Source organism: Barbus barbus, assembly GCF_936440315.1.
Source record: "Barbus barbus genome assembly, chromosome: 29".
Taxonomy (NCBI): domain Eukaryota; kingdom Metazoa; phylum Chordata; class Actinopteri; order Cypriniformes; family Cyprinidae; genus Barbus; species Barbus barbus.
The window spans coordinates 6270312-6284014 of NC_136757.1; the positions used below are offsets into that span (position 1 = coordinate 6270312).

The 13703-nt window shown below is 46.1% G+C and overlaps 1 protein-coding gene across 1 annotated transcript in view; it reads right to left on the minus strand.

Moving 5' to 3' along the window:
* Positions 1 to 13207, minus strand: part of LOC306849172 (uncharacterized protein) — a 419330-nt gene extending 406123 nt beyond the window's left edge. The window contains exons 1-2 of the mRNA XM_079384029.1: positions 11978 to 13207; positions 7985 to 9143 (exon numbers count right to left, since the gene is read on the minus strand). Coding sequence (XP_079240155.1) covers positions 8485 to 9143; positions 11978 to 12761 — 1443 coding nt within the window. The 5' untranslated portion in view covers positions 12762 to 13207 and the 3' untranslated portion in view covers positions 7985 to 8484. The remainder of the gene's footprint in view (positions 1 to 7984; positions 9144 to 11977) is intronic.
* Positions 13208 to 13703: the final 496 nt, after the last annotated feature.

Genomic DNA, 13703 nt, shown 5'->3' on the forward strand with positions numbered 1-13703 from the left:
GTATTTTATAAATCTGATAAAAGAAATGACTCTTCGGAGATATGAAGGATGCAATGCTACTTAATAGGTACTCAAAATTACATGAGATTGGCAGAAACTGTGTGTTATGTCCCCTTTAATGATTATGTCATTCAGCCCCCGATATTCAATGCTGGGACACACAGATCCATCCTTCTTTTTCATGAAGAGGAACCCTGCCCACACAGCAAAAAGTCCAGTGTTAAACAGAGTTGATTTCAACACTTTTTCAGAGTTTGTATAGCTCCACACTTTCTGGAGTTAAATTAACACTTTCAAAATAGTTAAACATTTAACACTATGCCAGAGTTACTTATTTGACTCTAAAAAAGTGTTAAAATAACACTAAAAGGGATACAGAAAAACAACACTGTTTAGAGTTGCATGTTTTAGGTGGTTGGAATTTAGAATTTAGGTGGTTAAAAGATCAACAAAACACTGTTAAATATACTGAAAACATAGTTAAATCAACTACAACACACAACATAATTTACATCAACATGTTTATTTTTAATTCTCCCTTGCAGTGCAATTTGAAGTTGAATTAAAACATTACAAAAGAAGGAATGATAAACTTTCATCTGCCAAACTGAGTTTTGAATATCAAATGGCTCATAAAATTTAATCTCTGACATTTTTATAATACACCTTTCCTCACTTCGTACTCTGAATACATGAAGATGCTCATAAAAATCTGTAGTAATGTGTAAAAGTTCACAAGTGCACTATCATATGACAAACTGAACACAAAATATGCCTATAAAAGTTCATCAAATGCTCCAAGGAAGCAGTTTGCCTGGCATGGGAGGAGATGCTTATCCTAGGTGATGTACAAACCCGATTCCAAAAGAGTTGGGACACTGTACATTTTTACATTTACATTATCCAAAGCGACTTACAATTGCTATATATGTCAGAGGTCGCACGCCTCTGGAGCAACTAGGGGTTAAGTGTCTTGCTCAGGGACACATTGGTGTCTCACAGTGGATTCGAACCCGGGTCTCTCACACCAAAGGCATGTGTCTTATCCACTGCGCCATCACCACCCATCCACTGTACAAATTGTGAATAAAAACAGAATGCAATGATGTGGAAGTTCCAAATTTCAATATTTTATTCAGAATACAACATAGATGACATATCAAAGGTTTAAACTGAGAAAATGTATCATTTTAAGGGAAAAATAAGTTTATTTAAAATTTCATGGCATCAACACATCTCAAAAAAGTTGGGACAAGGCCATGTTTACCACTGTGTGGCATCCCCTCTTCTTTTTATAACAGTCTGCAAACGTCTGGGGACTGAGGAGACAAGTTGCTCAAGTTTAGGAATAGGAATGTTGTCCCATTGTTGTCTAATACAGGCTTCTAGTTGCTCAACTGTCTTAGGTCTTCTTTGTCGCATCTTCCTCTTTATGATGCGCCAAATGTTTTCTATGGGTGAAAGATCTGGACTGCAGGCTGGCCATTTCAGTACCCGGATCCTCCTTCTACGCAGCCATGATGTTGTAATTGATGCAGTATGTGGTCTGGCATTGTCATGTTGGAAAATGCAAGGTCTTCCCTGAAAGAGACAACGTCTGGATGTTGTCATATGTTGTTCTAGAACTTGGATATACCTTTCAGCATTGATGGTGCCTTTCCAGATGTGTAAGCTGCCCATGCCACACGCACTCATGCAACCCCATACCATCAGAGATGCAGGCTTCTGAACTGAGCGCTGATAACAACTTGGGTTGTCCTTGTCCTCTTTAGTCCGGATGACATGGCGTCCCAATTTTCCAAAAATAACTTCAAATTTTGATTCGTCTGATCACAGAACAGTTTTCCACTTTGCCACAGTCCATTTTAAATAAGCCTTGGCCCAGAGAAAACGCCTGCACTTCTGGATCATGTTTAGATATGGCTTCTTTTTTGACCTATAGAGTTTTAGCCGGCAACGGCGAATGGCACGGTGGATTGTGTTCACCGACAATGTTTTCTGGAAGTATTCCTGAGCCCATGTTGTGATTTACATTACAGTAGCATTCCTGTATGTGATGCAGTGCCGTCTAAGGGCCCGAAGATCACGGGCATCCAGTATGGTTTTCCGGCCTTGACCCTTACGCACAGAGATTGTTCCAGATTATGCACTGTAGATGATGATAACGTCAAACTCTTTGCAATTTTTCTCTGAGAAACTCCTTTCTGATATTGCTCCACTATTTTTCCCCGCAGCATTGGGGGAATTGGTGATCCTCTTGCCATCTTGACTTCTGAGAGACACTGCCACTCTGAGAGGCTCTTTTTATACCCAATCATGTTGCCAATTGACCTAATAAGTTGCAAATTGGTCCTCCAGCTGTTCCTTATATGTACATTTAACTTTTCCGGCCTCTTATTGCTACCTGTCCCAACATTTTTGGAATGTTTAGCTCTCATGAAATCCAAAATGAGCCAATATTTGGCATGACATTTCAAAATGTCTCACTTTCAACATTTGATATGTTATCTATATTCTATTGTGAATAAAATATAAGTTTATGAGATTTGTAAATTATTGCATTCCTTTTTTATTCGTAATTTGTACAGTGTCCCAACTTTTTTGAAATCGGGTTTGTAGAAGCTGTTGCTTTTCTGACGTCCAACAGCAAGGAGGAACGGATGCTGATGCGGTTGTTGCTGAGGTGCTTCTCCAAACTGCAGCGTGACTAGAGTTGAAATGAAAACTGAACATTAGACATAAACATAAACATAATGTGCAGTCACAGAGAAAACAACAAAAGTGATTGTTCAAACAATGACCCGCAACACATTTGTAAAATGACACTACCTTATGATAGATTACATGGCTTTCAGCTGCATCACATGCACTTTTTGGAGACTTCAGTCCTCCTGGAAGCAGTGGAAGGGATTAAAAGTAGGAATGCCATTTCCTGGCCGTAGACTGAAGACAAAGATTCTCATGAATTAATTAATGGGAATCTTCAAATGCAATACTTTTTCAGTTTAAGAACAGAGATCATTTTAAACAGTCATCTACCTGTTGAGGAAGAGGGCTGTCTGGTGGCATCACTCCATATTCCTGTGGACTGTTTTTATTACGCAAGGCAATATATCCTGTGTTGCTTGCAGCATCATAAAAGTGTTCCTGAAACAGATTTTCCTTTGTCATATTCAGGCTAAAATCTCAAAGAATCAAATTTCAATGTCATAGAAACAGCCTGTCATAACATTGCAAGTATGACATGAAAGTGCGATGCAAACAATGACTTACGGAGCCTTGGAATATGGATCTCTGAGGGAAGGGAACAGCATCATTATGCCAAGAGCATTCTGTTTACTTATTGCTTTATAGGGAGTTGCCTAAGGGATGATATCAAACTATTTATCTTAATTTACACAATGGCCATGCAGTTATTTGGTTTAAAAAAATAATAATAATTTAAATACCCATGTGTATCAATCATGTGAGCCACCAGTATGTTATCATTTGTCTTCTTGTGGCATCTGTAAGGGTTTCTGTTTCTTCATACTCCTGTAGTACTGCATGCTTCACCACCAGACTTGAACTTTAGCACATCTTCAACCATCTAATAAAAATAAATGAAAACATGAGCATGGTGATTCACAAATTTCTACAGACCCAGAGGGGGGAAAAAATTAAATTGTCATGTTTACTCACCCTTATTTAGTTCCAAAATCCAAACCCATAAGACTTTTATTCATCTTCAGAAAACAAATGAAGATATTTTTTAATGAAATTTGACAGTTCTCTAACACTCCACTAACAATCCACACAACTACCACTTTAAAGACACAGAAAATGTAGTGAATATGTCATTAAAATAAATCAAGTGACTACAGTGGTTCTATCTCAATTTTTATGAAGCGACGTGAGTGCTTTGTTTGTGCAAAATATAACTCTCCAACCCATATTCACAAGAACACCTTGACGTGTGTTGTGTTGCCATAAGATTTGTTGCAAGAATGCTTTTGGAGATCAATAGTTTGTAAATAAAGTGTTAAATGATGGTAAAATGATTTTTTTGTGCAAACAAAAGCACTTGTGAACAAAAGTTTTACAGGTGTGGAATGACATAAGTGAATAATTAATGACAGAATTTTCATTTATGGGTGAACAAACTTGGAGACTCATCAAAACCGTTGTTCTAACCTGTTTAGGAGACAGTGCAAATGTCTCCTCAGTTATTTGTCTCTTGCTAGGGACTATAGCTGATGCACTTGAGCTATTGTTTGAGTCAGTCGTCTCAGATATGGAAGACAAGGAGTCTGAAAATTCTAAAGAATCAGAAAGTATTAAAATATAACTAATATTGTGATGACCAGCAGAAGAATCAGAAATATGAAATGGCTATGTTTTAATTTTGAGTGCTTGACAATACTTTCAAATTTAATAAATCTCAAACTTCTGAAAACAGTCTGCACCACTCTGCCTTCCCCAAATTATTTAATCGCTTAGAGCTTTTATAAAGTTATATGTAGCTTCAGTAGCTAGCTGACAGATTTTAACTATAAGTATACTATATATAAGTATTTACCCTATACAAACTAAAAGAATAAAGGATAAAAAAATACAACTATACGAATGCTTCACATAAATATTACCCTATACAAACTAAAAAATAGAAGATAAAAAAATACAAACTATACGAATGCTTCACAAATACTGTACATGTGCAAAGAGAGACATTTGAGTCAGCAGCTGGTTGGGGAACAGTGCAGGATGATTTGTAGTGCATGAGCATGTAAACATACATATGTTGCTGAGTCTTTTGTGAGATTGTGCACACGCAGCAGTGTGTGTAAGTGTCCATAGTGCACATAGTGTAAAGTGTAAGTGTCCATAGTGTAAAGTGTCCATAGTGCACATATTGTAAAGTGTCCATAGTGCACATAGAGGAGAGTGTGTTACTACAGGTGGTTTTGTACAGGCCCACTCACCTGTGTGTAGCACACTTTGCACAAAAAAATAAAAATAAAATAAATTTAAAAAATTAAAGTTCCATACAGTTTTTCTTTGGTTTGGGGTGGGGGGTGGTCCATGTTTCAGGAGGTAGGGGTTTGCATGGGGTTTCAGGGGTGGTCCATGTTTCAGGAGGTAGGGGTTTGGGGTTTGCATGGGGTTTCAGAGGGGGGCGGGGTGGTTTGAGTTCAGGGCTCTCACAGCCTGGGGGAAAAAGCTGTTGAGCAGTCTGGCGGAGCGGGCTCTGATGCTCTGGTACCGTCTTCCTGATGGTAGGAGCTGGAAGAGACTGTGGGAGGGATGGGTGGAGTCCTTCACGATGCTGTTGGTTTTGCTGGAGCATCGTGTAAGGAAGATGTCCAGGATGGAGGGGAGAGGGGCACCGATGATCTTTGCAGCTGTGTTCACTGTCCGCTGGAGGGTCTTGCGGTCAGCAGCACTGCAGTTCCCGTACCAGACAGTGATGCAGCTGGTCAGCACACTCTCAATGGTGCCTCTGTAGAATGTGGTGAGGATGGGTGGAGGGAGACTTGCTCTTTTCAGCCGGCGGAGAAAGTGTAGGCGCTGTTGTGCCTTTTTGGAGAGTGACATGGTGTTGGTGGTCCAGGTGAGATCCTCTGTGATGTGCACCCCCAGGAATTTAGTGCTGCTGACTCTCTCCACAGTCAAGCTGTCGATGGTCAGTGGGGGGTGGTCAACGGAGTTTCTTCTGAAGTCCATCACAACCTCCTTTGTCTTCTCCACATTGAGGGACAGATTGTTTGTGCCACACCATTCAGCCAGCTGTGCCACTTCCTCTCTGTAGTGCGTTTCATCATTGTTGCTGATGAGACCTACCACTGTTGTGTCATCAGCAAACTTGATGATGTGGTTGGAGCTGAACTTGGCAGTGCAGTCGTGGGTCAGCAGTGTGAAGAGCAGCGGGCTAAGCACACAGCCTTGTGGGGCACCTGTGCTCAGTGTTGTAGTGCTCGAGGTGTTGTTGCCGACACGGACTGACTGAGGTCTTCCAGTTAGAAAGTCCAGGATCCAGTTACAAAGGGAATTGTTAAGGCCCAGCAGGTTTAGCTTATTTATGAGCTGTTGTGGGATTATTGTGTTGAATGCCGAGCTGAAGTCAATGAACAGCATTCTAACATAGGAGTCTTTATTTTCTAGGTGGGTAAGAGCCAGGTGGAGGAAATTGCATCGTCCGTAGAGCGGTTTGGACGGTATGCAAACTGGAGCGGGTCGAGTGTGTTGGGGAGGCTGGTTTTGATGTTATGCATGACTAGCCTCTCAAAGCACTTCATCATGATTGGAGTCAGTGCTATGGGATGGTAGTCATTGAGACAGGACACAGGTGATTTCTTTGGTACCGGTATGATTGTTGTGGATTTGAGACATGTGGGGATGACTGCCTGGCTCAGCGAGGTGTTGAAGATATCTGTTAGGACATCTGTCAGCTGTGCAGCACAGTCTCTCAGAACACGGCCAGGTATGTTGTCAGGACCCGCAGCCTTGCGTTGGTTAATCCTAGATAGGGTCTTCCTTACGTCGGCTGGAGACAGACAGAGCGCCCGGTCGTTGGGAGGTGTGGGCAGTTTTTGTGCAGGTGTGTCATTCTGCATTTCAAACCGTGAGTAAAAGTGGTTGAGTGCATCGGGGAGGGATGTGTCCTCATCACAGGCCTGTGGCGGGGGCTTGTAGTCAGTGATGGTCTGAATGGCTTGCCACAGGCTCCATGTGTCTCTGCTGCCTGTGAAGTGGTTGTTGATTTTTTGGGCATATGACCGTTTTGCTTTTTTGATGCCACAGGACAGATTGGCTCTTGCTGTTTTGAGGGCTGCTTTATCTCCTGATCTGAATGCTTCATCTATGGTCTTTAGCAGCCCACAAACCTCTGCTGTCATCCATGGCTTCTGGTTTGCACGTGTGGTGATGGTCTTGGTGACTGTCACATCATCAGTGCACTTTTTGATGTAAGCAGTCACAGTTTCAGTGTACTCATTCAGGTCTGTGTGGTTGTTGTAGGTGGCTGCCTCTTTAAACATGTTCCAGTCTGTGTCCTGGAAGCAGTCCTGCAGTGCTGAGGTGGCATAGTCTGGCCATACTGTGATCTGCTTTTCAACCGGTTTGGTGAGTTTGAGAAGTGGTCTATATGCTGGGATTAGCATAACAGTGATGTGGTCGGAGTACCCGAGGTGGGGGCGGGGTTCAGCCTTGTAAGCATTCTTAACTGTTGTGTAAACAAAGTCCAGTGTGTTGTTTCCCCTTGTTGCAAATTTCACATGTTGGTAGAACTTTGGCAAAACTGTCTTTAAGTTTGCGTGGTTGAAGTCACCGGCTATGATGAAAAAGCCGTCGGGGTTTTTTGTTTGTTGTTCACTGATGGCGCTATACAGTTCACGAAGCGCGTCCTTAGCGTTTGCACACGGGGGGATGTAAACCGCAACAATAACAATGGCCGTGAACTCCCGCGGCAGATAGAACGGTCGACACTTCACAACCATAAACTCCACCAGCGATGAACAGTGTTTTGATAAAACCGCAGCATTGTTACACCAGTCTTTGTTTATATACACACACAAGCCACCTCCGCGTGTCTTACCAGACAGTGATGAATTTCTGTCCGCTCGGAAGTTGGTTAGCCCGTGCAATTGAATGGCGGAGTCCGGGATGTTATGCAGGACATATGCAGGTAAAATCGGATTTTCTCCACTAATAGTAAAAAAAAAAAACAAGCTAACAAACTTCATAGCAAGCATTAGTGAAGCGGTCAGTGGAATATTTCGGCCTCCACCTAAGCTCCGCCAACAGAAAAGTTCCTCAGAGGAAGAGTTTAGCCTCTTTCACACATACAGTCTTTACTGGTAAATTACCATTAAGAGATCATGTGTAACAGGACCTTTTCAAAAATACCGGTAAATTTGTTCTGGGAATCATATCGTTCTTATGGAGATGACATGATTACTCTGAGCTGTTTACAAAGCTCTGCTGCTTGTCAATTAGTTTTTGTCACGGAACTGAGGCGGAAGCAAAGATGCAGGTGAAGTTATATTTAATAGTCAGATTACACAGCACAATACAGACAACAGTCTCTCGGATGATGTCGTGGCGCAGGGACCAGATGAACAGCGTGCAGGTGGAGAGTGTCGGTGATGAATCCAGTGCAGGTGAAGAGTGTCGGGGATGAATCCAGTGCAGGTGATGATCCGGGTGGGACGAAGACTTCTGACACACTTGAACACGAACAGGAAGAAAAAGGTACACGAAGAAACACTGACTGGGGCACATCCAACACATCCAGGAACATTCAACGATCTGACAAGGGAGAGAAGATTTAGTGAGGCTTTATAGCTGAGTGAATTGGCAGCAGCTGGTGTGGGAATTGAGATCAGCTGGCGCGCTGATCACGGAGCGAGGGACACGCCCACTCGCACACAATACACAGACACAGACAATGATACACAAGACATGAAGGAGGCAGTAGATTAATATACCGTGACAGTACCCTCCCTCCTAGGAACGCCTCCTGGCGTCCCCAGACTCCCTTACCTGTCGATTGTAATCATCGATAAGGGAGTGATCCAGAATGTCTCTAGCAGGCACCCAACTTCTCTCCTCCGGACCGTAACCTTCCCAGTCCACCAAGTACTGGAATCCGCGTCCCCTCCGCCTAGAGTCCAGAATACGATCGACCGAATAAGCAGGTTCCCCTTCTACGAGTCGCGGCGGTGGGGGAACCGGGGCTGGCGGATTAATGCGGGAATAAAAAACGGGTTTAATTTTGGACACATGGAAGACGGGATGAATTCTCCTGTACACTGGAGGAAGATTGAGGCGAACTGCCACCGGACTAATGATTTTAGTGACAGCAAACGGGCCAATGAATTTGGGAGCAAGTTTATTAGAAACGGAGCGGAGAGGAATGTTCTTGGTAGAAAGCCACACTTTGGAACCGACGACATATACGGGAGGTCTAGACCGGTGGCGATCGGCCTTGGCCTTGGTGCGCGCTCCCACTTGGAGTAGAGTCTCGCGGGCTCTAGTCCAAGTGCGATGACACCTCTGGACAAAGGCGTGAGCGGAGGGGACCGCGACCTCGGATTCCAGACTAGGAAAAATTGGTGGCTGGTAACCTATACTACCTTCAAACGGAGATAGGCCCGTAGATGACACTGGCAACGAATTGTGGGCGTACTCCACCATTGACAGTTGTTGGCTCCATGAGGAAGGATTCTTGGAGACCAGACATCGCAACGTTCTCTCCAAATCCTGGTTGGCTCTCTCGGTTTGACCATTGCTCTGGGGATGAAACCCTGAGGACAGACTAACAGTAGCACCCAGCAATTTACAAAACTCTCGCCAAAATTTGGACACAAATTGGGGACCTCTGTCGGAAACCACGTCCGTCGGGAGGCCATGTAACCGAAAGACGTGGTCAACGACTGTTACCGCTGTCTCCTTGGCTGAGGGTAATTTGGGCAAGGGAATAAAGTGGGCCGCCTTCGAGAATCGGTCCACCACGGTCAAAACTACCGTGTTACCCTGAGAGGGTGGGAGGGCGGTGACAAAATCTAGAGCGATATGGGACCAGGGTCTCGAAGGGACCGGCAGCGGTTGAAGGAGCCCATCTGGGGGTCTATTGGAAGTCTTACCAGTGGCACAAACTGAGCAAGCCAAAACAAAACTGTGAACATCGCGAGCCATAAGTGGCCACCAAAATCGTTGCTTGACTAAAGATGTAGTGCGACTGACTCCTGGATGACAAGCCACACTGGAACAATGACCCCACTGAATAACGTCGGACCGTAATCCCTCTGGCACAAATAACCGGTTCGGTGGGCAACCGACCGGAGGCTTTACCCCTTGCAAGGCCGTCTTGACCTTCGATTCGACCTCCCATGTGAGTGCAGAGATGATAAGGGTCTCCGGAAAAATACACTCGGGAGTAGACGGGCGATCGGAACGGTCAAAAATGCGTGATAAAGAATCGGGCTTGATGTTCTTGGAGCCCGGGCGGTACGAGAGAGTGAAGTCAAAACGTCCGAAAAAAAGTGCCCACCGAGCCTGCCTAGAGTTCAATCTTTTGGCAGTTTTAATGTATTCTAAATTCTTGTGATCGGTCCATACGATGAAAGGTACCCCCGACCCTTCCAACCAGTGGCGTCATTCTTCCAATGCTAGCTTGACTGCCAACAACTCTCTGTTACCAATGTCATAATTACTCTCGGCAGGGGACAAACGGTGAGACAAAAACGCGCATGGATGCATTCTGTCGTCTGCCGGAGAGCGCTGGGATAGCACTGCACCTACCCCCACCTCTGACGCATCGACCTCCACCACGAACTGACGTGATGGATCAGGGGTAATTAAGATGGGGGCTGAAACAAAGCGGTCCTTCAGTTTGGCAAACGCAGCCTCAGCTGCGTTTGACCACCTGAACGTAGTTCTGGGGGAGGTCAAGGCGGTCAGAGGAGAGGCTAGTTGGCTGAAATTGCGAATAAACCGCCGGTAAAAATTGGCGAACCCCAGAAACCTCTGCAGGGCCTTGCGGGAGTCTGGGCTTGGCCAATCCACCACAGCCTTAACCTTGTCAGGGTCCATGCGCACTCCCTCAGACGACACAATGTACCCTAGGAAAGGAACCGACTGTGCATGAAAAGCGCATTTCTCCGCCTTGACAAAAAGCCCATTCTCTAACAGCCTCTGAAGCACTCGTCGAACGTGCTGCACGTGCTCCTGGAGAGAAGAAGAAAAAATCAATATGTCATCCAGGTAAACATATATGAATTGATCGACCATATCTCGCAGCACGTCGTTGACGAGTGCCTGGAAGACTGCCGGGGAGTTGGACAGCCCGAAGGGCATGACCAAGTATTCAAAGTGCCCCCTGGGGGTGTTAAAAGCAGTCTTCCATTCGTCCCCCCTCCTGATGTGGACCAAATGATAAGCGTTACGTAAGTCCAATTTAGTGAAGATCGACGCTCCCTGCAACCTCTCGAAAGCTGAAGACATCAGCGGCAAAGGATAGGTATTCTTTACCGTGATGCTGTTCAACCCTCGGTAGTCAATGCAAGGTCGCAGTGATCCGTCCTTCTTCCCCACAAAAAAGAACCCCGCCCCCGCGGGAGAAGAGGAGGGCCGGATGAACCCCGCTGCTAGAGAATCAGAAATATATTTCTCCATAACCTCTCTCTCTGGAACAGAAAGTGAATATAATTTGCCCTTAGGCGGAGACGTACCTGGCAATAACTCTATGGCACAGTCATAGGGACGATGTGGAGGGAGAGAAGCAGCACGAGACTTACTGAACACCTCCTTCAGGTCTAGATACTCCGTGGGCACGTTAGACAAATCCCCTGCCTCCTCCTGCAAAGTGGAAACAGAAACAGACGGACAAGCAGACACAAGACAAGACTCATGACATTTAGTGCTCCATTCCGATACAGATTTCTGCTGCCAATCTATCCTGGGGTTGTGCTTGGTAAGCCAGGGGTGTCCTAAAACAATGGGTGCCAGGGGGGAGTCCAGAATGTAGAATGAGATGATTTCAGTGTGATTGCCAGATACAATGAGTGTGATGGGTCCAGTGGTGAAGGAAATGGTAGGCAAGGTTTGGCCATTGAGGGCGTGGACTGAGATGGTATGAGTGAGGGGTAGGAGGGGAACCTGAATCCGGAGAGCAAACTTGTGGTCCATAAAATTACCTTCTGCCCCAGAGTCCAATAGTGCTTGACCGTCGTGAGTGTGTGCTGTCCACCTTAGTCTTACCGGGAGGAGTGTAGATGTAAATGAGGTCTTTTCAGCGGAAATCCCACCCGACAGTAGCCTCAGATTCACTGCCGGGCTTGGCCTTTTACTGGGCAGTTGTATGCGAAATGTCCCGCCGTACCACAGTAAAGGCAAAGGCCCTGGGACCTCTGCCTCTCCTTCTCCTCCCGAGACAGCCGAGCTCGCCCGACCTGCATGGGCTCGGGATCGTAGACGGGGCTGACCACGTCCCTGTCACTGGCTCTGAGTGTCGGCGTCTCCTCCGGAAATCGAGTAGGAACCCTCCGCCGTTCAACTCGCGAGAGTCGGGAGTCCACCCGAAGAGCCAGTTCGATCAGCCCATTCAGGGTGGTGGGTAAATCCAGCATATAGATCTCCCTCTGGACGCGGTCAGCCAGCCCATGCAGGAACATATCCCACTGCGCCTCCTCGTTCCACTGACACTCTGCCGCCAAGGTCCGGAACTCGATGGAGTAATCCGCTACCGATCTCTCCCCTTGTCTCAGATCCGCGAGGATCCGGGCCGCCTCCTTTCCCGCGGCCGCGCGGTCAAAGACTCCTTTCATCTCGGCGGAGAGTGTCTGAAACGAGGTACAGCATGGATCCTGGTTCTCCCACACCGCCGTTCCCCATAGTGCTGCTCTCCCAGTCAGAAGGGTGAGCACGAACGCCACCCTGCTCTGTTCGTTGGCGTAGGTCCTAGGCTGCAGAGCAAAATGCATAGAACAATGCGTAAGAAATGCTCTGCAATAGTTCGGCTCACCACTATACCTTTCCGGAGCTGGTAGGCGGGGCTCTGGCTGGGAGACGCTCTCTGGTGGTATGAGGGGAGCTGGCGGTGTGGGTGGCGCAGCAGAGATTTGCAGATGTTCCATTTTCTGGGTGAGCTCGGACACCTGCGCCATAAGAGCATGAATCGCCAGCCCGGACTCCTTCATGCTCTTCTCCTGGGCATCCATCCGAGAGACGCTGGCTCTGAGGAAGTCCTCCAGAGGCGAGGATGATTCGCCTGCTGCTTCCATTCTCTGGTCAGATCGTTCTGTCACGGAACTGAGGCGGAAGCAAAGATGCAGGTGAAGTTATATTTAATAGTCAGATTACACAGCACAATACAGACAACAGTCTCTCGGATGATGTCGTGGCGCAGGGACCAGATGAACAGCGTGCAGGTGGAGAGTGTCGGTGATGAATCCAGTGCAGGTGAAGAGTGTCGGGGATGAATCCAGTGCAGGTGATGATCCGGGTGGGACGAAGACTTCTGACACACTTGAACACGAACAGGAAGACAAAGGTACACGAAGAAACACTGACTGGGGCACATCCAACACATCCAGGAACATTCAACGATCTGACAAGGGAGAGAAGATTTAGTGAGGCTTTATAGCTGAGTGAATTGGCAGCAGCTGGTGTGGGAATTGAGATCAGCTGGCGCGCTGATCACGGAGCGAGGGACACGCCCACTCGCACACAATACACAGACACAGACAATGATACACAAGACATGAAGGAGGCAGTAGATTAATATACCGTGACAGTTTTTCTATCTAAATATGCGCTAGATGGCACCTTTTTGTCCACTTTGACCGTAGCGCCTCGCAGCTTTTTCAAAGTGTCACACTTCTCCATTCATCAGGCTATGCGCATCTCGTGTTTATAAGAGCAAAAATTCTGATTGGCTAGAATGAATGAATCAATGAATGATGCATTTATATAGCACTTTATTGTGTATTGCTGTACACCCAAAGCACTTTACAATCATGTGGGGGGGTCTCTCCTCAACCACCACCAGTGTGCAGCATCCACTTGGATGATGCGACGGCAGCCACACTACAACGACGCCAGTGCGCTCACGACACCAGCTACAGGTGGAGAGGAGAGAGAGTCATAGAGCCAATCAAGTGTATGGTGATTATTAGGAGGCCATGATAGACAAGGGCCAGTAGAGGGAATTTGGCCAGGACACC